Source organism: Ammodytes marinus (genome assembly GCF_949987685.1).
Source record: "Ammodytes marinus genome assembly, chromosome: 23".
Classification (NCBI taxonomy): Eukaryota; Metazoa; Chordata; class Actinopteri; order Uranoscopiformes; family Ammodytidae; genus Ammodytes; species Ammodytes marinus.
Window position 1 is genome coordinate 17,033,352 of NC_137227.1, and position 25,164 is coordinate 17,058,515.

The window sequence follows — 25,164 nt, forward strand, 5'->3', positions numbered from 1 at the left end:
ACACCAGACCCAACACTGTGGATGAGCTTAAGGCCGCTATCAAAGCATCCTGGGCCTCCATAACACCTCAGCAGTGCCACAGGCTGATTGCCTCCATGCCACGCCGCATTGAAGCAGTCATTTCTGCGAAAGGATTCCCGACCAAGTATTGAGTGCATAACTGAACATAATTATTTGAAGGTTGACTTTTTTGTATTAAAAACACTTTTCTTTTATTGGTCGGATGAAATATGCTAATTTTTTGAGATAGGGATTTTTGGTTTTTCTTTACTTTTTTGCCAAAATCATCAATATTAAAACAATAAAAGGCTTGAACTACTTCAGTTGTGTGTAATGAATCTAAAATATATGAAAGTCTAATGTTTATCAGTACATTACAGAAAATATTGAACGTTATCACAATATGCTAATTATATGAGAAGGACCTGTATTCACACACAGTCATACCGGTGGTGGTAAACTACGATAGGAGCGACAGGTGAACATAGATTTGAATTTCTTTTATGTACTTTTAGAGACATACGAATATATAGACTCCAAAATAGCGGATGTCCCCACAGTCTTACACAACAGGGGAGAAAACTGTTTTAACTGTATATTTCCCCCAAACACCATTTAATTTTGAATATTTTTTATTCCATAAAAACGTAAGAGACTCTTGATTGAACCACAGCGGTGCTTGCAATCAAGGTCTAGCCAGTGGCAGGTGGCAGTGGAACTGAAAAACACATCAGTCCCTGCCGCAGTCTCCAGGCTCTGTCCCTGTTTTTCAGTTACTTTACCACTTGCCCCTGAATCCCAACACCAGCCTGCTCTCCTACAGATCTTTGTTACCTTCCATTTGTTTTGGAAGCGACTGAAATAGAGACCCCATAATGCATCGTGATGAGGTAATGTGTTGATGTGACTATGAAGATGAATAATGGTAAATCTGATGATGGTGACGCATACTACTTTGATTTAGCTCCGTTCAGGACACACAGGCTCCGGTTTGCCTGCTGTCAATCATTCCTGGCAATAATCGGACCGGTACAAAGATTAATCAACAACCATGACTAGAGGAAGTTCTGATAATGAACAAAGGTATAAAGTAGTATGACCAGAGATTAGGATGCAGGTCAAAGTCAAAGTCAAAATGATTTCTATAGCACATTTAAAAACAACATCAGTTGACCAAAGTGCTGCACAAGATTCAATACAAAACAACATGTAAGATACATGAAAAAAAAGTTAGGAGTGTCAAAGTCTCAACTTAAGTTAAAGGCCAATGAAACAAAAGTGAGTCTTCAGCAACATATTAAACTGTTCAAACTTTACAGGGTTTCAGGTTCTATTTATTCACACACACTCATACCGGTGGTGGTAAACTACGATAGTAGCCACAGGTGAACAAATAGTTGAGTTTTTTTTAATGTACTTTTATAGACTTCCAAATAGCTGACGTCACCACAGTCTTACACAACAGGGGAGAAAACTGTTGTAACCGTATATTTCCCCCAAACACCATTTCATTTAGAATATTTTTGATTCCATAACAACGTAAGAGACTCTTGATCTTGATTGAACCACAGCGGTGCTTGCAATCAGGTTCTAGCCAGTGGCAGGTGGCAGTGGAACTGAAAAACACATCAGTCCCTGCCGCAGTCTCCGGGCTGTCTGTCCCTGTTTTTCAGTTACTTTACCACTTGCCCCTGAATCCCAACACCAGCCTGCTCTCCTACAGATCTTTGCTACCCATAATGCATCGTGATGAGGGAATGTGTTAATCTGACTATGAAGATCAATAATGGTAAATCTGATGATGGTGACGCATACAACTTTGATTTAGCTCCGTTCAGAACACACAGGCTCCTGTCAATCATTCCTGGCAATATTCGTACCCGTGCAAATGCATTAATAATAACTATTCAAATATAGCATTGATGCACACTGATGGACTTGTTTGGTGTTCCAAATCATTTATCATAATCGAGGTAAACGAGGCTATAGATGGAATTGAAAAAGAAGCATCCTACCTGAAGTTGCATCAGTGGCCCCCTCACAAACTGCTGTAGTGGTGGACCTTCTTTTGGCTGGACTGCCAGTGTAACCGGCCTGGCCTTGGTGCCAGATTCCTGTGTCTCGGTATATCTCTGAAGACGGGCGACTTGCTCTTTCCACAGGACTTTTAATTCTGTTCATTTCTAGAGCAAAGAAAAGCAGCATTAGTCAATTGTCCTCAGAACACGCCATCTCAAATTAAGTCTTAATTTACGATTACAAATCTGGCTAATTAAAATAAAATTCCTACATATGAAACAGTAAATGCAAAAATACAAAGAAATTATAAAAACATCTTCTTTGGAATTATTTCTCCAATGCAAAAACACAAGAAAAATATAATTTAAAAAAGAAATATTGCCGTCAGAAGTCATACATTCATTCTTAAACCGTTATCCTACATCTTAACACAATTACATATTTCCTGTGCAACCATAACATACCTGTACAGTGTTGTAGACAGAGGAAAAACAGCGTTGGTAATTTTCTCGGTACTCTACACTTCTAACGTAATATACTAAGGCCATCGACTATAAAACGCACATGGAAGGAAAAATATAGCATGTTTGCTAGCTCTCACTAAAACACTGTTAGCTAACGAAAGTGCTTGCCAAAAACATCAATCGGTTCGACTGCTGCAACGTTGTTGTAAACAAATAAACTGCAGCACCTAAATTAACATTTAACTTAATAACTTTTCACATTAATAGTTTGGCACTACACAAAATACACACCGCTCTCGGACAACTCCAATGACGTGACGAGAGCCGGGAAAACAAACAGTAAAAGTCCGCGAAATGACCGATAGACCAGGCGCCAAACCCAGACAGACCCATGCAAGAAATCACCCACAATATTGTTGTGTGGGTCAGAATTGCTACTGGTTTCCTACCTATTAAAAAAGGTTTCAACCTTTCTTTATAGGTCCATGGTTTCAACACTAAACATTACTATCGGATGTGTTAGGGCTGGGCGTCTGGGTATTTGTCAGCATAGGCTACTCCTGCATTTGACCCTTTCATAGGTCCATGATTTGACCACATGATGTATTGGGACATCTTAAATATTTTACCATAGGTCCACTATAGGCTACAGCAGGGCATTGGAACATCTGAAATTACTTTACTAACTAAAGCCCAATGTTGTAATTTGTTACATGGCGCTGTCTTGGGAGGATTGGGGTGTCCCACACTGTACCATTATGTTATGTTTGACTTGTATAATGGATGGTACATGTTACAATTATGAAATAAAAAATAAATGCAAGCAATCAATTGGCAACATTTCATGATGATATCTGTTGAACATTTGATCCTATTCACTTGCAGTCTCACCTCAATCTGTTATACAAACTTGGAGCAGTAGGTGGCGGTAATGCACCATTTACGCTGGAAAACCAAACTAATTAAAAAGTTGGCTGGCTGCAGTTTCAGCCTGTGGCCACCGGGAGCAGCAGAGCTACCGATTGGCGACGCCCAGACTTTGTACGTCAGGAAGGAAGGAGCAGCCTCTCTCCAAGATGGCAGCCACCATTGACAACAGCAATGCCGCTCTGGCGACAAAGAAGAAGCACCTGGGTATCCCTGAAGCTATCTTTGTGGTGCGTATCGGCTGACGTTTCCCTCACTGTCGCGTTTCTACAGTTTGAATAAGACGTTTGGTGTATTTGTATGGCGTGTGTGTGTGACTCGTCATGATGGCTACATGCTAATTTAGCCAGAGAGCTAGCTGTGCTGTGCTGTGCTTTACTGGGCGTGTGGTGTGTGTGTGGACGCACCGGGCTCCTCACGGCCATGTAGGGACATCTCGGCGTCACGGGGTCCCCATGTTCGCCTCGTGCCCCTCTACTGCATATAATCCTCCTAAGCATTAAAAGTGTTTAAGTTAGCTACACGTTAGCCTGTCGGTGTGTGTGTGTGGGTGGTGCTGGCTGTCATTTGTAAAGGAGCGTTACTTGGCAGCCTCTCTTTCTGCTTCCCCTTTTCACTCTCTCCTCTTTTGTTCTCTCCATCATCTATTCCTCTTGATAGCTAGTTAAGATCTTATTTTGTGATTGCCATTAAAAAAAATATTTGTAATACTATTATCTGCCATATAAGGACTGGCTATGCCCACATAATGTTCTGATATTCGTTTATCAAACAAGATATATTGTCAGTATTGATACAAATTGCTTTATATGGTTTATAAGTCAGCTGATAAGTTGCAAGACATGACTGTACAAATTTCGTTTTTCAGCTCTGGATGTTTGTGGTATTTGTTAGAAAAAATGGCAACAGAATCTTCTAGACTCGGACATAAATATTAATAAGTGTCATCAGGCTCTAACGTGACTTCTCTCTCTGTGTCTGTCTGTCTCTCTCCCTCTCTCTCTCTCTCTCCGTCTCTGTCTGTCTGTTTGTCTCTCCTTCTGTCTGTCTCTCTCTCTGTATGTCGCTCTCTCTCTCTCTCTGCCTCTCTCTCCCCCTCTCTGTCTCTTTCTCTCTCCTTCTGTCTCTCTCCTTCTGTTTGTCTGTCTGTCTGTCTGTCATTCTCTCTGCCTCTCTCTCTGTCTCTCTCTCCTTCTGTCTCTCTCTCCCCCCCCCCCCCCACCCCTCCCCCCCTCCTTCCCCCCTCTGTTGTATTTTACAGGAGGATGTCGAGGCATATATGAAGCAGCCGGGCAATGACACGGCAGACTCCGCGCTGAGGAAGCTGGACGAACACTATCAGAAATATAAATACATGGAAGTCAACCTTTCTCAGAAGAAGCAAAGGTACCGCCAACAATAACACACTCTACTTTCTCTTCTCTTCTCTGTGTGTCTATCTGTGTCTGTCTCTCTCTCTCTCTCTCTCTCTGTGTCTGTCTGTCTCTCTCTCTCTCTGTGTCTATCTGTGTCTGTCTGTCTCTCTCTCTCTCTCTCTCTCTCTCTCTCTCTCTCTCTCTGTGTGTCTGTCTGTCTCTCTCTGTGTCTATCTGTGTCTGTCTCCCTCTCTCCCTCTCTCTCTCTCTCTCTCTCTGTCTATCTGTGTCTGTCTATCTCTCTCTCTCTCTGTGTCTGTCTGTCTCTCTCCCTCTTTCTCTGTCTATCTCTGTCTGTCTGTCTCTCTCTCTCTCTGTCTGTCTGTCTCTCTCTCTCTCTGTCTCTCTATGTCTGTCTGTGTCTCTCGCTCTCATAATTTATCTAGATCCTATTTTTTTCTCTCTCTCTTCTCTCTCTCCTTCAAACCCGTGAAAGACTCAAAGGCCATATGTTGAGTGTGTTTTATTTAATGTGTACTGTTCGATTTCAAAGGTTGTACATATTATTATTTTTTCCTTAATTTATATGGGGTCCTCTCACACCTGAGCTCCGAAGTAACAACTATTTTATCTGCGGTCCACACAAAACAATACATTCAACATTACATAAATACTTAAACATTGTTAAAAGAACAAAGAAATTGTGAGAGATATTTTGTTTTACTGTTAAATTGTTCCGCTTTAAATAAATCCGTTTGTTTAAAGCATATTGTGTGGTTGATTGTGAAAGCTTTATCGAACTGTGGTCCACCAGAAAAATGTGAGTCTCAGTTCGCTTGCAAGTGAATCCCGGTTCGGTTCATTTGAGGTGTGAAAGTTAATCAGACCAAATAAGGAAATTAACCCCAAAAACAAAAGTGCATTGTGGATATAAGGAGACACCATAGTACAGCAAGCATGAACAATGTCTTGCCTATGCCTATATTTGGCACCACATGACAACAGAATCCTTTTCCCAGCTTGTATGTGAGGTTGCAGTTTTGTTGATAGGATAACGCGCCCCACACACATCCTGCGTCTACCTCTGGAGCGCGTCGCGTTACCTTACTGCTGCCTCTCTCGGACTTTTCTCGGACACACATGCAACGTCTCAGCAGCTGCTGCTGCAGCGCTGCTTCTAAAAGCCCTATCTTTCTACATAGAGTTTTCATAGATAATTCCCATTAAAAATGAAGTTCTTTCATGTCATCTATGATGCATATGATTTATATTGAGTCTGGACAGTAATCCGTGCGCCCCATTGCCATTTTTTTTTTTTTTTTTGCCATATTTTCGCTTGTTGGAAGTTTTATTTTGAAGGGGACACACCAGGAAATGGTGAAACTACAGCGAAAGCTGCCAGTATGAAGTCAATATGACTCTCAGCAGAGTATTTCAAAAATCACTTTACTGATTTATACGGGAGAGAGAGAGGGGGGGTGTGGTTGGGGAAGAAGAAGGCCGTAGACACAGATAGAGCAACTGAAAACTGTTGCGCTCATCATGATCTTTTTTATTTCTTCACTATATTGGATCTCTATATGTGTCATTTATCCAAAAATGAAATGCCAGAACTAATTGAAAATTAGGTTTTAAATCCCTCGGATTTTGATTGCACAATTAAATCGTGAAATAAAGGGATTATTTGCGTATACGACTGAGGGATGTTTTATTTTGAAATAAACACACCGGGTAAACGTGTAACTAGAGTGAATGCTGCTGGTATGACTGTCAGCAGAGTATTTCTCTATCAGTTAAAGCACAGAGACGCGAGAGAGACGCGCTGCTCTCAGAAAAAAATAGGCGAGCCTCCTGAGGTGAAGGGGAGCGTCGCTGCAGACGTGCCTCCGACGCGCCTCAGCAGTGCGTCTGAGGTTGGATGTGTGCTCGCTCTACGTTGATTTCACAGTCTGTGACCAAAAGTCAGACGCAGACGCGAGGTAGACGCGCAGTAGAGGTAGGATGTGTGTGGGGCGCGTAACAACCTCTTTAAGGCAGTGTCAAGGAAATTGACCCCCCAAAAAAAACTGCATTGTGGATATAAGGAGACGCCATAGTACGGCAAGCATGAAACATTTCTCGTTAACAAACATGATCCAATGAAGAGGTGAAAGCCTTAACAAAATATGGTGTATAAAAAGAAGTGGTGGAAAAACAATTCTTAATGGGTCTACACATAATATTCTGGACTTGTTAATATTTTTTTTATAATGTTTTAATTTTTTGGACGTTCCTTACTTGACTAAAACCTTCTTACTTATTCGTAATATATTTATTAATATATTGTTTACTCCTCTTCATATCCAGGTTGAAAAGTCAGATCCCACAGATCACACAGACGCTAGAAATCCTACGGCACATGCAGAAGAAAAAGGTTTGATTCTTTATTCTTACTTTAATCACTATATTTGACGTGTTACGGAAAATGGACAGCGATCTGTATTTCCAAGCTTGTATGACATCAATGTAATGAGGTGTGAAATAATTTATGTGTTTGTATGATCCAAGGGATGAGTCGTTTAAATGAGAAAAAATTAAATTAGATCATTGATGCTTAGTTTTGTCCCAGAAATAGTTATGTTTATTACCACAAAACAATCTGAGTGCCATTTTTACAGCCAATACAAGACTTTTGACTTCTAATGAGCTATTTGAAAAAATGCATATTGTCAACACAAATAAATGCAATGAGTTTTTCTTAAATATGAATAATTATTTTGGAAAATATTGGATATACATACCTTTTTTTTCCGTTTGTAGGAGAAGATAATGGAGCAGTTTTTAAGATGATTTTTTGTCATTTTCAAGCTTTATTAGACAGTACAGAGTTGAAATGGGGAGACAGAGAGAGAGGGGGGATGACCTGCAGTAAAGGGCCACGGGTCGGAGTTGAACCCGCGACCACTGCAACGAATGTGGTACACGCTCTATCCACCGGAGCGCCCCGATAATGGAGCAGTTTTGACCCGTTTCACTGTTGTTGTTTCTTCCCAGGAGACCACAGAGCCAATGAAAACACACTTCCTATTGGCTGACAACGTTTATTGCAAGGCCTCCGTCCCGCCCACCAACAAAGTCTGCCTATGGTTAGGGGTGAGTGAGTAGCAGAGCACAGATCAAAGTCTATGGTTAGGGGTAAGTAGCAGAGCACAGATTAAAGCCTATGGTTAGGGGTGAGTAGCACGGATTAAATTCAACTAACTAACTCAGTCTGTGGAAAACAAAGTAAGAATTTCATTGTATGACTGAGAACATGTTTCTTATTGTGCATGTGACAATAATACTTTGAATCTTGAATATTGAATCTAATATGTAGGAGACAAGCATGAGATGTTTGGTCAGAAGTTATAAAGTTTTCTCTGCTTCAGAAGGCTTTAAACTCCGGCCTTAAAAGTGTATTCCGCTATTCTGGAGAATGCTTGTTGTCAAAATCCCCTTTTGTCAAATCAGTGAGTTGGTCCTCACAATCCGCTTTGTGTGTGTGTACTGAAATAAATTATGGTGGTAAAACACAGCCTAGGCTCTGTAAACAGTTATGATGCTAGCTACGGTGGGCCCCTTTTGTTTACATACCCTTTGTTAACATACCAGTTGACAGAGCCTAGGCTGTGTATGGATGGACACCAGATATTCTTTCAGTGCACACAGTACAAATAGGTATCAGATCCTCAGGAGATATTCACTGATTTTGATTACAAGCGTTCTCCAGACTCACTGACTCCACCTTTTAACAGTGTGTTGTTTATATGAAGTCCTATCCTGGAGGCATTGTAACTTGAGTTAACATCTGTCACTCATCTGCCCCCCCCCCCCCCCCCCCCCCCCCCTAAAGGCTAACGTGATGTTAGAGTACGACATTGACGAGGCCCAGGCTCTGCTAGAGAAGAACCTCTCCACCGCATCTCGTAACCTAGAGACACTCGAGGACGATCTGGACTTCCTGCGAGACCAGTTCACCACCACCGAAGTCAGTATCCTTCCACCGTGTACTAGTCCGCCCAGGTTTGGCTTAATGAAAAGTGATAGAAAAGTTATTTGGGAGCTTTTAGGAGTTTTTTGAAAAGCAAAATTGTGTGTTTTTTATTTGCTGTTCAAACTTTTTGAAGCACTAAACCACCATAAAGCTATTGTGTTGAGAATTATTCCTTATTTTTTAAACATTTGATTGGCAGAAATAGTGAAATCTTCTGATAAAAATGTGTATTGCATTTGCATGGATGAAGCGTTTTACCGTCAATTAAGTTTTTTTTTTTTGTTTAGTTTTTCCAAAGTTTATCCTTTTTTCATGACCCTCCATTTTAACAGTTTTATGTTAGAAACTTGAGGTAAGTGAGAAAATTTTAGGGTATTTTCATTGGCGCGGTTGGCCCCTTTGTTTATATACTCTTTGTTTACAAACCATTTGATTTTACAGAGCCTAGGCTGTGTATTAACAACCGATTTTTTTCAGTGCACACAGAGTACGGACAGGAAGTAGATTATGACGAGTTATTCTCAGTTTTTTGACAAAGTGATTTTTGAAAAAATAATTACAACAAATGTTCTCCAGAATCACTTACTCCAACTATTAAAGGCCTACTTCACCGGTTTGAATATGAAGGTGTATTGAATTCTGAGATCCTATGTAGTATAAATGTGCGAAAAAAATTGAAATCGCTTCATCCTAGCCTGAGAAAAGGCAGAAAGAGTGTTTTTTTTAACCCTATATTTCTCCTTCTCGTGACATCACAGTGATTTTAATTTTTTTTGCACATTTATACTACATAGGATCTCAGAATTCAATACACCTTCATATTCAAACCGGTGAAGTAGGCCTTTAAGTGTTTCAGCCTTTTTTTCGATATTTGCGTTCAGTCTTGATGGTTTGTTCCTTTAACTCAGCGCTCCCCTCAGACATGGCCCGAGTCTACAACTGGGACGTGAAGAGAAGGAGCAGAGAAAACCTCCTCAAACCCGCAGACAAGTCTTAATACCGACATAATATCCACACCCTCCCGTCTGCTAACTATAACTTCTCCTTTAGTCTATGAAAAAAACAATTAAAATTAAAACACCCCGTCCCTAAAGTCATGTGTATGTTCACCCCAGAGCTCTACAGATAAGAGGGCATGTTTGAAATATACTCTTAAAGTTGTGGTGTGTTGGCATTAAGTATTTGGATTTTAACAACAAGACCAGCTAAATAAAAACACTCTATAACACTGTCTTATTTTGAACGCGCCCTATTATCTAAGTCGAGCTCAAATTTCCACCACTACTGTTTTTTTTTCTGTTTGATTTGTTACTTTTTAAAGTATTTTTTCAAGTAAAAACTAACAAAAAAAACAAAATGGCAACGAGGCAATTTTTTGTATTCTTTTTAATGAGTTGTTAATAAGTATGTTCCTGTTTATCTATAACGAAGGTTCTATCGCATTGTCCCCTTTAATTTTTCCCCAAACTTACATTTTCCCCCTTCCTCATGTCACCGACCTGCACGTCTTGCTTTATATTTCTCAACTTGCAGCATTGTCCACATTGTGACACATTTTTCTTTTTCTATACTTGAGTTGTTCATTGAATTAGGCCCGTAAGGATAAGGACAACACGGATCACAACAGAGGAAGAATACAGAATATTTCAGAATGCCATTGAGGCTTCAGTTTTCAGGACTTTTTAGGAGTTCAGAGGGATCTACCATTTTGACTTTCAACACTCCCATCTATCTCCTTTCCTCTTTCAGCCGCTGTTCTGTCTGTATTTATTTGTGTCTCACTGTATTCATTAAACAACGAATGAAGTAAAAAAATACGAACATTTGGGCAAAGAGAAGAGACCTTGACCTGCTCCTCTGTGTGTTGTGTATTCCTCTGAAAATATAAAGAGATGGTGGGAGTCGAATGGCTGCAAAAAAAGTATTTCCCCCCCCAAAGAAATCAAGAATGAACAATTAGTTACTCCATCTATTTACAGTAACTAACTTCCATGCACCTATTGGGTATCTACAGTTGAAGATGTTTCGTACGGAAGACCACAAGTGTCAAACAAATAATTGAAAAACCTTTAATTAATTGATAATAAAAAAATTAGGGTCTTTTTTTTAATGAATAAATGGGGTCTAGAATTTTGTGCCTTTTTCAATTTTACTAACTTGATCTGCAAATTAAATTCTTAGTTATTTTAATCTAATAATTGATTAAAAATCCAATTTAGATATCACAAAATTTAATTATTTAAAATAAAAATGTCCTCAGACACTTGTTTTCCATCATAGTCGGCTATATTCGCTTTTTAGCACAAAAAATATATATAATTTCCTTGTGAAGATGCAGTTAAAAGTAACGATTGTCTTTACTTCCCTCCTCTTCATTCACTGCAGCTTTCTCTCTTAACTTTTCCATCCCCCTCAAAATGTGACTCCTTTCCTTTCCTTTGCTTTCCTTTCCTTTCCTTTCAAATCTTTGGACAGAGAAGCCTGAATAAGCAGCTTATAGATGAGACATTCCCTGCGTTCCAAATCACATACTTTTTCACTACTCTACTGTGTAGGCCTACTAGTATGCTGGTTCGCATTCTACAACATGCAATTGGATGTAGTAGGGCATCCAGGCATTTTTTTTTGCATACTGCATTTCACATACATGTTTTGGGACATCCTAAATCTTTTTCAGGCATACTAAATAATATGAAAGTATGGGTATTGGAACGCAGGGATTTTCATGCATTTTAACTTAATGTATTTGTGCTGTAATGTCTTCAAAGAAAGATTATTCTCTGGCTAATTTTAAGCACATTCGCTGACTAGTTGCACAAAGTCAAACAACTGTCCAGGGATTCCACCCAGTGGTAGTAAGTGACACTGCAGACGGTAAAATAAAATAAAATAAAAAATATATCCAGAAGTCTGAATCTTTCACTTATCTGTCTAGATAGTTTATTACAAAATATGCTATTTTGGATCTTCCAGTGTAGGCTACTGCTTTAGACCAGTGTAACTTGCAACACAAGCCACAAACTGCAGCACATCTTTCACGAATCTCGATCCGGTTTTCGTCGCGAGTGTAGTAGGCAGGTCCTTGATGTTCCCCTGTAGACACTGGACGATGGCTTCCTCCACAAGAGGATCATGACTGAACATAACGGACAGCAGTAGCCCCCTCCCGAAAAACCTCTTTTCCAAGTCCCTCACCACGGCCTTGGAGACTTTCTTGGCGCTCTTTAGGTCGGGGCAAAAGCCTTCCTTGATGGCTAGGCCCTCCATAGTACGGGACACCAGTTTTTTGGTGCGGGCCGCAATTTCTTCCGGGCTGTGGTTTTGGAAAGCATGACACTTGGGGCCTATCCGAAAAGTCCAATCTCCTAACCTATAAGCCTCCTTTCCTATGCCTTAACCCCTAAACGTCATCGGGGTTAAGGAGAGATGAAAGGTGCTTCCTATCGAACATAGGAAAGGACAGCGCTGTTTCAAATGAATTCGACTCCACTTTTCCTAACCGACGTCATTGCGCGACGGCGAGTATTGCTGACGTGAGTCTAGCATGAAACTACACTATTCTCCGAAAATGGACTACAACAAGCGCTCGTTTGATCCATGTATTCTTTTCATATTGATTTTAATCAGGTTGTCGCCAACAGAGTGAGAATCACTCCCATATCCCAATTCACATGTGGAATAAAAAGAGGCTACACTTATGTTGATGTTGAAATGAACTGCCCCCAGTAACTTCATTAAATGTGAAGTTGGTATTTTCTTTTCTTATGGTGTAAATTATGTGCTACGAAAATAACTATTATGATGTTGGTCTTTTATGAGTTCTTTATTATCTTAATGGGGGAGAGGGGAGGGGGGTATTTTGTTTTAGCCGAGTTAAATCTTCCTCTCTTCTCTTCTCCTCTCCTCTCTTCTGTTTTACCTCTCGTTTGTATTCGTGTAGAGTCGGTAGACTCCGGCGGTGGCCTGTTGCTTTAAATCTTGACGCCGTAAAGGATTATGGGATACCACTATCTACGTTCCTTTAGCAAAGGTTGGTCAGGAGTAACCTATGCTAAAGGAGGGTTAAAGGATGAATCGAGGCTCCTTTCCTATGCATTTTGGTTATTCGGATTCACCTATCTGCCGAGCACTTCCGGGTCATCTCGATAGGAAAGGAAATTTCCTATGCAAAAAAGAGTTTTCGGATAGGCCCCCGGTCAACACTTTAACGGTAAGCAAGGTGACGAACAATCGAAGCTGGTCCTCACTCTCTGCCCCGATAGTAGACAGAGATGCAGAAGCATTTGAAGAGCCGGTAGAAGTTTGAGGTTGATCCATTGTGTCCTCAGTTATTTTTTCGTTTTCTAAGATTGTCTCTGTTGTTTTTTAAATATGGCGCTTGTTTGTTTGTGATTCTTCAGTCTTCTTTGAAACTCACTTGTTTTTTTACGAATGGGCAAAACATAGTCACAGAGTCATAGATTCTTAAAATGTGATTCTAGAATCCACCTTTGATGACACACACATGTGCAAACTCCAAAACATTCCAAATGCACACGAGCATTCCATAATAGCTCAAATACCGGTCACACAAATAAAAGCCCTGCTTTTTACAAAATCATATACAATAATTTTTCAAAATAAAAGTACCCAATTATGGTAAAAGCATTCATTTGTCCCCTGTGAATGATCTATTATAAACTATGACATTTCAATTGTCAATCCGAAGATAGTAATTTATAAGCAGCATTTTAATATACACAATTATTTCTCATAAGTGTCAACTATTATAAATATTCCCCAATGTTTTTAAAGATCTTGAACACATTGTCATACTATTCTAATTCAAACGTCCTTTGTCTCGAGCACTTAACAGATTGAGAATAGGATAAATATTCTTTTCAGTCACATTTTATTTTTATAAGTAGGCTACATTTCAGTTTGTTGAGAGAAAACTAGGGCAGAGGAAGAGAGACTGTCTACTCTACCCTATAGTATTAAGGACGGTGATATACAGTATCATCTGTAGGCTACAGCTCGGGGGGGTTGAAAAGAACAAATAAAACATTTTTGTTGCACTGCGGCTCCTGCCTGTCAGAGTAGAAAACCCTGCAGCTAAAAGGCAAATTACTCAAAATCTCAAACTATTTCTTCAAACATAGGCTATACAGCTCCTGAAAAAAATTATAGACCAGTCTGGATTTTTCTTCAAACTTCATCTCTACATAACTCGATGGAAATGCTCTTAATGACAATATTCTTATTGTGAATTTGTTAGAAATGTTGTCAGTAGTTCATATTATAAAACCAAAATGTTCATTCTACTCAAACATATGCCTTTAAATAGTCAAATGAGATACACTAAACATTGGAGTGGTCTCATAATTCTTTCCAGAGCTGTATATTTGCCACCCACCAAGTGACAACAGATTCCTTTTCCCAGCTTGTGTGTGAGATTGCAGTTTTGTTGATAAGATAACAACCTCTTTACCGCGTGTGTGTGTGTGTGTGTGTGTGTGTGTGTGTGTGTGTGTGTGTGTGTGTGTGTGTGTGTGTGTGTGTGTGTGTGTGTGTGTGTGTGTGTGTGTGTGTGTGTGTGTGTGTGTGTGTGTGTGTGTGTGTGTGTGTGTGTGTGTGTGTGTGTGTGTGTGTGTGTGTGAGAAACCGAATGCTGCAGAGAAGGATGCGGGCATGAGAAACGGTGCGTAATGCCAGTAAATCACTCTGGAAAAAACGCCAGAGACCCGATTGCTTTACTGTCAAACTGCTTTCCATCATGTACGAGAACCTCCCTCCTTTCTCCGTCCCCCTCGCGAGGCCTGAGGTGACTGTGTCAGCAACTCTAAATATCCACTTCTGTATTTATTGTTAAATGGTTCACCAAGCAAAGCCCTAGATCAATAAAAGTGATCAATAAAACTTGTGCGGAAATACAGCTCCGGGAAAAAATTAAGAGACCAATCCAAATATTCAGTCTCTCATGGTTGACTATTTATAGGTTTCTATGTTTTTTAAGATATTTTTTTTTGGCATTTTCATGCTTTATTGACAGTGTAGAGACAGAGTTGAAATGGGGCAGAGAGGGGAGTGACATGCAGAGAAAAATCCAGACTGGTCTCTTAATTTTTTCCAGAGCTGTAAATAACGAATAAGTTTGACGGAGTGGACTGTTTGCAAAGTCGGACAAAAACTGTTTCTTTTAAATTCAGTAATCTCTTGATGTGACTGACCGAAGACTCTGCAGAAAACTAATTCCCTTCACTCACAGTGAGACCAAATGTTCACAGTCACTTCCAGACTCTTATAAACTGATGATTGGGTGTCTAGCAAAGAAAGAAGGCCTTTAGATATAGGCCTCCTCTTTCATCTTTAAAGAAAAAAGACTCAAAACATTTTAGAGACTTTGTATTTTATTGTAGCTACTTAAATGAATGGATCCAACATTTTATGAAATTTGCTTATCTGCTTTCTTGCTGAGAGTTAAGATGAGTGGACTGACAATACTCTGATGTCTGTACCGTTAAAAATAATCCAGCATACATGGTCTATTCTCTGTAAAAACCGGGCCATTTTGCTTATTTATTTTTTATTTATTGTTAAAGATTATAAGTAGATGAATTTGGAGAGCCCGGCCGTTTCAATTCTGTATGCATTGCTAAGCTTACCTGCATGGCTACTAGGAATTATAGCTTCATATTTAATGGACACAAGAGATCACGCAGCTTCTAATCTGACTCTTAGCAAGAAAGTGAATAAGAGGATTTCAGTGAAATGTGGAATGACAGTATTTTATTTAAGACAATAGTTCAGAGTGGAAGCAGCAAGATATTACAAAGCTTAAGAGATATCCAACTGGGTGCTGTACAGTGGAGCGGATCTACCAAACTGGCTGATCTGAATTCACACAGGAGAAAGCATTCACACTCACTCACTCACTCACTCACTCACTCACTCACACACACACACACACACACACACACACACACACTCACTCACTCACTCACTCACTCACTCACTCACTCACTCACTCACTCACTCACTCACTCACTCACTCACTCACTCACTCACTCACTCACTCACTCACTCACTCACTCACTCACTCACTCACTCACTCACTCACTCACTCACTCACTCACTCACTCACTCACTCACTCACACACACACACACACACACACACACACACACACACACACTCACTCACTCACTCACTCACTCACTCACTCACTCACTCACTCACTCACTCACTCACTCACTCTCACACACACACACAAACCCTAACCCTTCTGAAGTGTCAAATCCATGACGTACACTTGGGAACGTTTGAAAGTGTATCTGTAGAACGCATTGGTGATGATACAGCAAGCAGAGAAGGGAGAACAGACAGATGAAATATAACCTTCAATATTTGATTTCCAAAACTCAAAGGCATCAGGGAGAACTCTATTGGCTAATGTTTTTTTTGGTTACAGATTGATCTTTTCTGGCAATATGTCACTCGTTTCCGTAATGTAGCGTAAAACACATGAAAAAAAGCACTTGCTCAAACAAAATGTAACCTTGTTGTTTACCTCTGCCTGTATCCGTGTTTGCTCGATTTAAAGGTGCACTATGTAACTTTTGATGTGTCAGATAGATAAGTGAACATTTTCCAGGGTCCTCAGGAAAATGTGATCCCTGGAACACTGTTTGTTAGAAAGTTAGAAAGCTTCCTGAAAAGTTACTGTTCCACTGTTGTTGTTGTTGTTGTTTACAGCAACAGGGCCCACATTTTAGTTTACAAACATATTCTAGTCTTACGTTTGTTTCCAGGTTCCTCAAAATAATTTAGTTTCAATACTAAGAATTACATATAGAGAAACTATATTTTGTAAACTAACTTCAGGCTCTTCAAATGTAAACAAATCCCCCTCCTCTCTGAAACTACATAGTGCACCTTTAATGGCTGCCAGTTGGACATTCTTTGCATTGTATTATCCGTGTGCGTGCATTGTGGGTATTGGAGTTCATTTGTGGAATCAGTGGTCTGGTCCCTCTTCTCTGTTCGCTTTGCTTTCAACTTGGAATACATTATCTCCGGCCTGTGCAGCACCCTTCATAAGTCCTAAATTAGACTCTACAGTTAAGGTGGACTTGGTCATTAAGGTGCTTTTTCTTGCCCCGACATTCCTAACATTCCACCTTAAAAGTCCTCCGCAAAAAAAAGGCAGACAGTTAGGAGTCGTTGAGCTATAGTCCAAGATGTCCTCATGTGGTCAGTTTAGCTGTGCACGTTGTCTCTTGTCTGCTTAAGGAGTCCATGAGGAACTTGGTGGGTGGATTTGTATAGTTTGAATTTTATAGTGCGATATTTAGCAGAATGATAGTGGATATAATCATGTAGTTTTTGGGCTCACTTGAGGCCTTATTGTCCCAGCTACGAGAACGGTGCATCGGGCTTAAGTTCATTATATTTCAGACTTCCAGGACTTCTCAATCGAGCTCTCATGGTGGAATGTGCCACAGAATGTCCCCAACTCTTGTCAACGGTTGAAGGTTGGATCTAAAGTTGCTGACAATTTTCTTTATTCGTATGTCATGTGCTTAGGAGTGTGTCGGACCCCCAACGAAAAAAGTGACAGTTTCCTATGTGATTATGTAATTGCATATTGGAGGAGATTAAGAATTAGAGGGAAGGAAGTGATGACGGGATAAAGAAATATTTGAACATGTCAAAAGTTTGTCGTCATATTTCGGTGAAGAAGAAACCAAAATGGATGCTCCTTTTTTAAGGCCTTTCCTAAGACTTTCGCCGACGGAATTTTCAGTTAAAAGGAATTCCGCCCAAAACCTTAAAATAAAAGGAATTGAATCATGGGAGCCCTCATAGATAATCGAGAATCTCTTGTTCCTTTCCTATCGGGGGGAAAGAAAAAGGGAACACAGAAATGGGCAAAACCCTCCAGCTACCCACCTACGTTCAAGACATTCCTCTCTGACTTATACCAGCCCTTTCTTTTCCAATTAAATTCCTCATACGTCCCATACGTTCTTTATCCAGTTTGTCACTCGCAACCCACGGATGATCCAGCCCTAGCAACAGTTTCTATCAGTCAGAGCGCTGCTGACACCTCAGTCTTGCCAGAATCCTTTCCTGGGATCTCGTTCGTTCGTTCGTTCTTTTTTCACCTTTTTTTTCGGTCCCAAAACTCTTTCTCAGACCAGCTCAGCAGAGGCAGCGGCGGTCGCTCTTGGTCACTTCCTCCGAGGAGTGAACCACGTTGGGCACGAAGCCGCTCTTGACGCCCTCCCAGCCCTCCTGGATGCTGATGTCTCCGGATCGCACCAGAGCGAAGATGTCCCTCGTCAGCTCCGTGAAGGCGTGTTCGACGTTGATGGCGTCCCGGGCCGATGTCTCGACGTAGCGCATCCCGTACGCACCCGCTAGCTTCTCCGCTTCCTGGCGAGTCACCTACAAAAAAACACATCAAGTGAGACGAAAAGATTATAATATTTTTTTTGGCATTTTCAAGCTTTATTAGACAGTACAGAGTTGAAATGGGGAGACAGAGAGAGAGAGAGAGAGAGAGAGAGAGAGAGGGTGGATGACCTGCAGTAAAGGTCCACAGGTCGGATTTGAACCCGCGACCACTGGAACGAAGGCCGGAGCCGATATGGTACGCGCTCTATCCACTACGCCACCAGAACACCCAAGTGAGACGAAAAGAACAGTTTTTATTTCACTTTTGTTCACTTTTCTTTTTTCAAAGTGCTATCAGGAAGTATGATGAAGTTCGAATGGGTTCGATATGTCAGAGGTTTAGACAATCTGCTCCATATTGATTGTATGACTCGACCAAGAGTCAAGACCACTTCCCTTTTAAGGGTCTTGTGGCGCTTTTCAATTTCATGGTACCGGCTGTACGCTATTACCATTTTTTAGTTTTTCTATGATGTAAAAGAACCTGCTATAAACTCCACCTGATAGTTCCTGTGCTATCAGAAAATATTGTCATGACATGTCTTTGGAACTTTTCAGGATCCTCAAATTACCGCAGAGGAACTAAATTGAGTACTTGAGAACCTAAAAAAAGATTACTCAAAATCTTCAAGCAGTGAAGAAAAAGGCTTGTAGTTGGTTTCATACTTGATTCAAAGGTCTGGTGGCAATCATATGTTTGGGTTTATCGTTCAGCAATGTATTTCAGCCGTTGATTTCACCACGGCAACATAAGATTCATTCATTTTTAGATTGGAGAGTATTATGAATAAATTCCCAGCCAAATCCCCGGACTATAAATCCCACTTTATAGGCCTCAAAATAATCTCAATCTTAACACACGGGGCAGATTGATGTGCTATTATGAACAACAAACTAATAATTCAACCCCTCTGGTGCGACAGTCTTTAGACAATATTAGCTTTGGGCTGCGGACTGCGTAGTTATAGCTGACAAACTGTTTGATTAATCCCACAACCTAGAGGTCAAAGAAGAACTACAAAGAAGAATTTAAAGGTGCTACGAGGAACTTTTAAATATTTCTGAAACAGTCAAATTTTGTAACAGCAAACGAGACCATCAGTGCAAAGAATGCTATTTTTATATAGTTTTTCTTAATGCCTTTGTCATGGGGTATACGCTCACCCAGGAACAACAGCTGGCGTAGTAAAAACACTACCGCTTTTGTCCAAAGGGGGCGCAATAATGAACACAAACTGAAAGTTCCTCGGAGCACCTTTAAGTCTATAAAAACCTGTTAATGGCTTGTATAACCTTTTTTTATCCACTAGATCTCTGTAATGGAGTAAATTATCTAAGTTTCCAACACTGAGGTTTTGTGCCCGACAACCGTTGCCAGTAGCTGGGAGATAAATGACACGGTCCCTTAACTATGACAATAAATTGAGTGTGTTGCGAATCCAATATAAAACAAATAAAGCTACATTTGCCCTGCGGTGGATAGGAGACCTTGAGAAAAAAAATCATTGTCTGTATTCCAAAGTGCAAGAAATGGAAGATATTCGGCGATTTTTTCTGTCTGTCTGTCTGTCTGTCTCTTTCTGTCTGTCTGTCTGTCTGTCTGTCTGTCAGCCTGTCTCTTTCTGTCTGTCTGTCTGTCTGTCTGTCTGTCTGTCTGTCTGTCTGTCTGTCTGTCTGTCTGTCTGTCCGTCAGCCTGTCTCTTTCTGTCTGTCTGTCTGTCTGTCTGAGTACATTAATGCATCGTCTATATTCTGAGACAAGTGCGATATGTGGCTTGTAAATTAGCCTTCTAGTTCAACATTTAATGATTTGAGTGAACAAATCCAGCTTAAAATGAAGCGGTTAAGACAGGAAACGTTACATAACTTAAATCCTGCTCCTACAACACTGTGTGTGAGTGCAGACATTGTGATGCAGAGCGTTTTTTTGCAGTGTCATCCTCTGATGTCTGAATTTCAATGGGGGATATTTTTTCCTCTCTGTCTCAAGCTGCGCCTCAAGAGAACTGAACACACAATGAAAACATCTTCTCTGATACAAATGTGAGCTGATCTAAATGTGAACAAAAGGTTATTTTTCTATTTAAAGGTGCTCCGAGGAATTTTCAGTTTGTGTTATTTCTTGCGCCCCCTTTGGACAAAAGCGGTAGTGTTTTTTACTACACCAGCTGTTGTTCCTGGGTCAGCGTATACCCATGACAAAGGCATTAAGAAAAACGTGGTGTAGTGGATAGAGCGCGTGCCATATTGGCTCCGGCCTTCGTTGCAGTGGTCGCAGGTTCAAATCTGACCTGTGGACCTTTACTGCCGGTCATCCCCCCTCTCTCTCTCTCTGTCTCCCCATTTCAACTCTGTACTGTCTAATAAAGCTTGAAAATGACAAAAAATTATCTTTAAAAAAAAAAATTGTATGAGTAGGACATTTAGTAGGGCTTTTCGAACACAGCCCACGTGAATCGTGCGTTACCCACCTGGCGCTGTGCCTCCAGGTCACACTTGTGTCCGACCAGCAGGAAAACGATGCTGTGTGGCTGCACGTGGCTGCGAGCCTCTTCCAGCCAGTCGTGGACGTTCTGGAATGAGCGTCGGTTGGTGATGTCGAACAAGAGGAGCCCGCCCACTGAGTTACGGTAGTACGCCCGGGTGATGGACCTGCAGAAATAGATTTTAGTATTTAGTTTATTATTTTTAAATAGTAGATTAAAGGCGGGGGCGCTCCAGTGGCGTAGTGGATAGAGTGCGTACCATATTGGCTCCGAACCTTCGTTGCAGTGGTCGCGGGTTCAAGTCTGACCCGTGGACCTTTACTGCAGGTCATCCCCCCCCCTCTCTCTCTCTCTCTCTGTCTGTCTCCCTATTTCAACTCTTTGCTGTCTAATAAAGCTTGAAAATGACCCAAAATAAGCTTTAAAATAGATTAAAGGTGCGTAGTTACAGAGGAGGGGGGGTCGTTTACATTTTGCAGAGCCTGCAGTTAGTTAACAAAAACATATTTTGTTAGTCTCGATTCATTCTTGGTGGATAGATAGATAGATAGATAGATAGATAGATAGATAGATAGATAGATAGATAGATAGATAGATAGATAGATAGATAGATAGATAGATAGATAGATTCATATGAAATGGAAAAGCTTATATCAACATTGCTTAAGTACCAACATGCAATAATATCGTTACTCTCCATTAAAAGTTAATATCAGTGAAAACCATTTAGTCCTTTATGATTTATACAAAACAAACACTGCAGCTCAACCGGGACACGAAGTGCTGCTAGATTCTAATGAGATGTGACACCCTGCACACACACACACACACACACACACACACACACACACAACCCCCTTATGATGCGTCTATCTTCCCACAGAATCCTCACACAGAGAACGTCATGACAACACACACACACACACACACACATATATAACGGAAAGGAAAATTACAGACTGGAGGAAGAGGTGGAAAGAGAGAATACAGTGTGAGAGGAGGAGTAGGTGGCAAAACATTCAGAACCAGTAAGTGATTCATTTAATTCGACACACACACACGCATGCACGCACGCACGCACGCACGCACACACACACACACACACACAGACACACACACTCACACGTATATTTATATCTCTGTATTTAAGGGAAGGAAGACAGAGCAGATGAAACAGTCACTAGTATGAGATCTGTATCATCAGTAGGATCACAGAACAGACAAGGACTATGAAGTGGATTCAAGTCTAAACCAGTAGATAAAAGTTGAACGGCATTGCCACAAAATCCCCCAAAATATGTAAAATATCAAAAAGTAAAAGCTTTATTAGACAGTACAGAGTTGAAATGGGGAGACAGAGAGAGAGAGAGAGAGAGGGGGGGGGGGGATGACCTGCAGTAAAGGTCCACAGGTCGGATTTGAACCCGCGACCACTACAACGAAGGCCGGATCCAATATGGTACGCGTTCTATCCACTACGCCATACAAGTCGATCTTTGATGTTTTCCTAAAATGGCTACTGTACATGAGTCAAAATGCCTAACTTATTGTATCGAAATAAATATTGTCTGGGACCTTCGAGATAAGTAGAGATTTGTAAGACATTCAACTTAACAAAGAAATGAATCAGACTTGAGGCCCCACCCTTGAGTTCATGTGCTATTTAATACTAGTATGAAGGAAGACATGTAATGGAAGCAAAATAGCCAAAAATCACAAAATTGTCAAGTGCTTGAAAAATATGTTTTGCCTGCAGCCTTAACCCTCATCCTATTTAACACACACATACACACTTAACCTACACATTTAAAGGTGCAGTGTGTAATATGACATCATCAAGAAAGTTATACAAAGTTCTAGAATGCAACGCTCCCTGGGTAACCCCACCCCTTTCGAATAATAACATAAGCTACAGTGGCCTTCAAGGACAAGAAAAATTCTAAATTTTAAACAATGCACCTGATGACATTCCAACTATGACACTTTCAAGATGGCGGCACTAGGCCTTGGTCCAAAATATGCAGAAATATGGACATATATGAGACCCTTTCTAATGGGAAAAAAAATAATTCAAAACATTTTTTTCAGCTATTATGCACTAAATTAAATGTTCTTATGGATATTATAATTACTTTCTACAAAATCTGCTAGGAAATAAAACCCCAAATGCTACACACTGCAGCTTTAAGTTGAAATTGCATTTATTTACTCATCACAAAACAACTGCCTCTCGTCGTGTCCTGGACTTGAATCAACCTCATTTGAATAACTGCCCTTTCTTTCTTTTGTGCACTGCAACAAATTAGTCTCAGCTAATTCGAGTTTTGAGACCGGCAGGCTGTTGTTGTCAAGCGCCTCCCTAACATTATTACGTACTAATCGCTCAATTTCCCTTAAAGCTGGGGTGGAGGATTTGAGGAGAAAATGGCAGTTGGGATAGAGATTCGAATCCAAATACCTCAACCGCTCCACTTGTTCTCTTTGGTCCCTCCCCTATGGTCCCTCCCTGACACGCTGTACTACACCAACAACGTCGTGCCAAAGTGAATGGACAGTCCCAACAGCCAATAAGAACAGAGAGTCTGAGTCTTGCTCTTGATTGGTCAAAGTGTACAGCTTTATGATTTTAAAAACAGCATCTTTATGGACATATATATAACATGAGTGTCAGGATGTTTCTGTTATCTATTGACTATTCTTCAGAATTTTTAATAATGGGAATTTGTAATAATGGGATTTTTTTTATTGATCTTTTCGAAAGGAAATACTTCTGTGTTCACTTTCTGCTCTCACACAAGCCATTGTCCACTGAAGGGAAGTCCATCTATCTTTCACTTCTGCAAAAGCAACTCTTCCCAACTTGATATCCACAACACACCAGTTAATGTTTCACCCACACCCACTCACGTATCTTTTTTTTTTTTTTTTTCTTAAGATATTTTTTGGGCATTTTTATTTATTGACAGTGCAGAGAGACATAGGTGAAATGGGGCAGAGAGGGGAATGACATGCAGAGAACGACCGCAGGTGGGAATCGAACCCGGGTCTGCTGCTGGGCCCGGCCCGGGAGGGGGACGCCCTACCAACTGAGCTAAATGCGCCCCCTCACGTATCTAATACCATTTAATTTCTTTGTAATTTTATGCTTTTTATTAGACTGTTTGGAGAGACAGAGGTGAAATGGGGGCAGAGAGGGGAATGACATACAGAGAACGACCACGGGCTGGATTCTAACCCGTGGTCTGCTGTGAAGAGGACTGAGACTCTATGGTCGCCCCCCAATAGAAGCTCAGTCTATTAATACGATTGTAAAGGTACTTGAACTGTGGTTGAGTTCCGAATCGCATACTTTCTACTATATAGTATGTAGAAAAAAGATTTAGGATGTCCCGATTGTTGTGGCCAGATTTAGGATGGTTAGAAGTACCCGGATGTTCTACTTCATCCGGCCAAGATTGTTAGTGTTGAAAACTGCATCCTATTTGGGCGATTCTGACCCACAATCCAATGCGCACGTGAAGTGACGTCACATCGACGATGCCTCCATATGAAAACAAACGGGGATGAGACGGATATAAAAGCAAGAGGCAATATCAAGGCGCAATGTTATGATGAAATAAGAGTAAAAGTATGTCCCAATAGTATGCCTACTGCATCCTAACTAGATTCTAGTCGGATCGACGGATGTAGTATGTAGAATAGAAAAAGAAAGAGTATGCGATTCAGAACGCGACCTGTGTTTCGATTTTGTGCTACTTCAAACTTCTACTCCACTAGGAAATATTTTATTTTTGTAATACACTAAAAAAGAAATGTTTTCATTCATTCATACTTTTCAAACTCAGATTGTAAATTACGCTAAAAATTATCATCTCATTAAATATGTAATACACCTAATTTGATAGATTAAAATAGCCAAAAATATATAAAATAGTTTTACATTATATATAGGCCTATAGGACACTGAATGGGGTCATTCTCTAAGATTACTGTTACTATGTTTGTAGGTTTGTATGTTTGCTTATAGCATTTCTTAGAAGGCATGTTATTTTTTAATTGTGGTCATTTTTTACAGTGGAGTATCGCCACTTTCACTTTCACAGCCTAAAAAAACAAATGCACGACACGATATTATGATAACTATAACACACACGCGCACACACACACACACACACACACACACACACACACACACACACACACACACACACACACACACACACACACACACACACCGTCTTCTACTTACCTGAAGCGCTCCTGACCTGCTGTATCCCAGATCTGTAGCTTGATCCTCTTGCCCGGTTCGATCTCCACCAGGCGCGAGAAGAAATCCACGCCGACGGTAGGGTCCGACACCTGGGCGAAGCGGCCCTCCGTGAACCGCCGAATCAGACACGACTTCCCCACCGTGGAGTCACCGATAACGATCAGCCGGAACTGATAGAGCCATATCGCCTCCAT

General features: G+C 40.6%; 2 protein-coding genes across 2 annotated transcripts; one reads left to right on the plus strand and one right to left on the minus strand.

The window, feature by feature from the left end:
- The first annotated feature begins 3,534 nt into the window (after positions 1 to 3,534).
- Positions 3,535 to 11,642, plus strand: vbp1 (von Hippel-Lindau binding protein 1). Its single transcript, XM_080052288.1, has 6 exons — positions 3,535 to 3,640; positions 4,672 to 4,796; positions 7,112 to 7,178; positions 7,799 to 7,897; positions 8,637 to 8,775; positions 9,698 to 11,642. Exons 1-6 carry the CDS (start codon positions 3,560 to 3,562, stop codon positions 9,772 to 9,774), a joined length of 588 nt encoding a protein of 195 aa, XP_079908414.1. The 5' UTR covers positions 3,535 to 3,559; the 3' UTR covers positions 9,775 to 11,642.
- A 6,317-nt stretch (positions 11,643 to 17,959) lies between these two features.
- On the minus strand, positions 17,960 to 25,164 carry rab39bb (RAB39B, member RAS oncogene family b; the record flags this gene model as incomplete). The annotated part of the gene is made up of 3 exons (XM_080051795.1): positions 17,960 to 18,205; positions 20,686 to 20,866; positions 24,950 to 25,164. The coding sequence occupies 3 exons, from the start codon at positions 25,162 to 25,164 to the stop codon at positions 17,960 to 17,962; spliced, it is 642 nt and encodes a 213-aa protein (XP_079907921.1).

Bases quoted from the DNA above. Each gene is read 5' to 3' on its own strand.
- vbp1 (XM_080052288.1), top strand. From the start codon at position 3,560: ATGGCAGCCACCATTGACAACAGCAATGCCGCTCTGGCGACAAAGAAG. The intron at 4,797-7,111 runs GTACCGCCAACA...CTTCATATCCAG, and splicing joins CTTTCTCAGAAGAAGCAAAG to GTTGAAAAGTCAGATCCCAC. The intron at 7,179-7,798 runs GTTTGATTCTTT...GTTTCTTCCCAG, and splicing joins GGCACATGCAGAAGAAAAAG to GAGACCACAGAGCCAATGAA.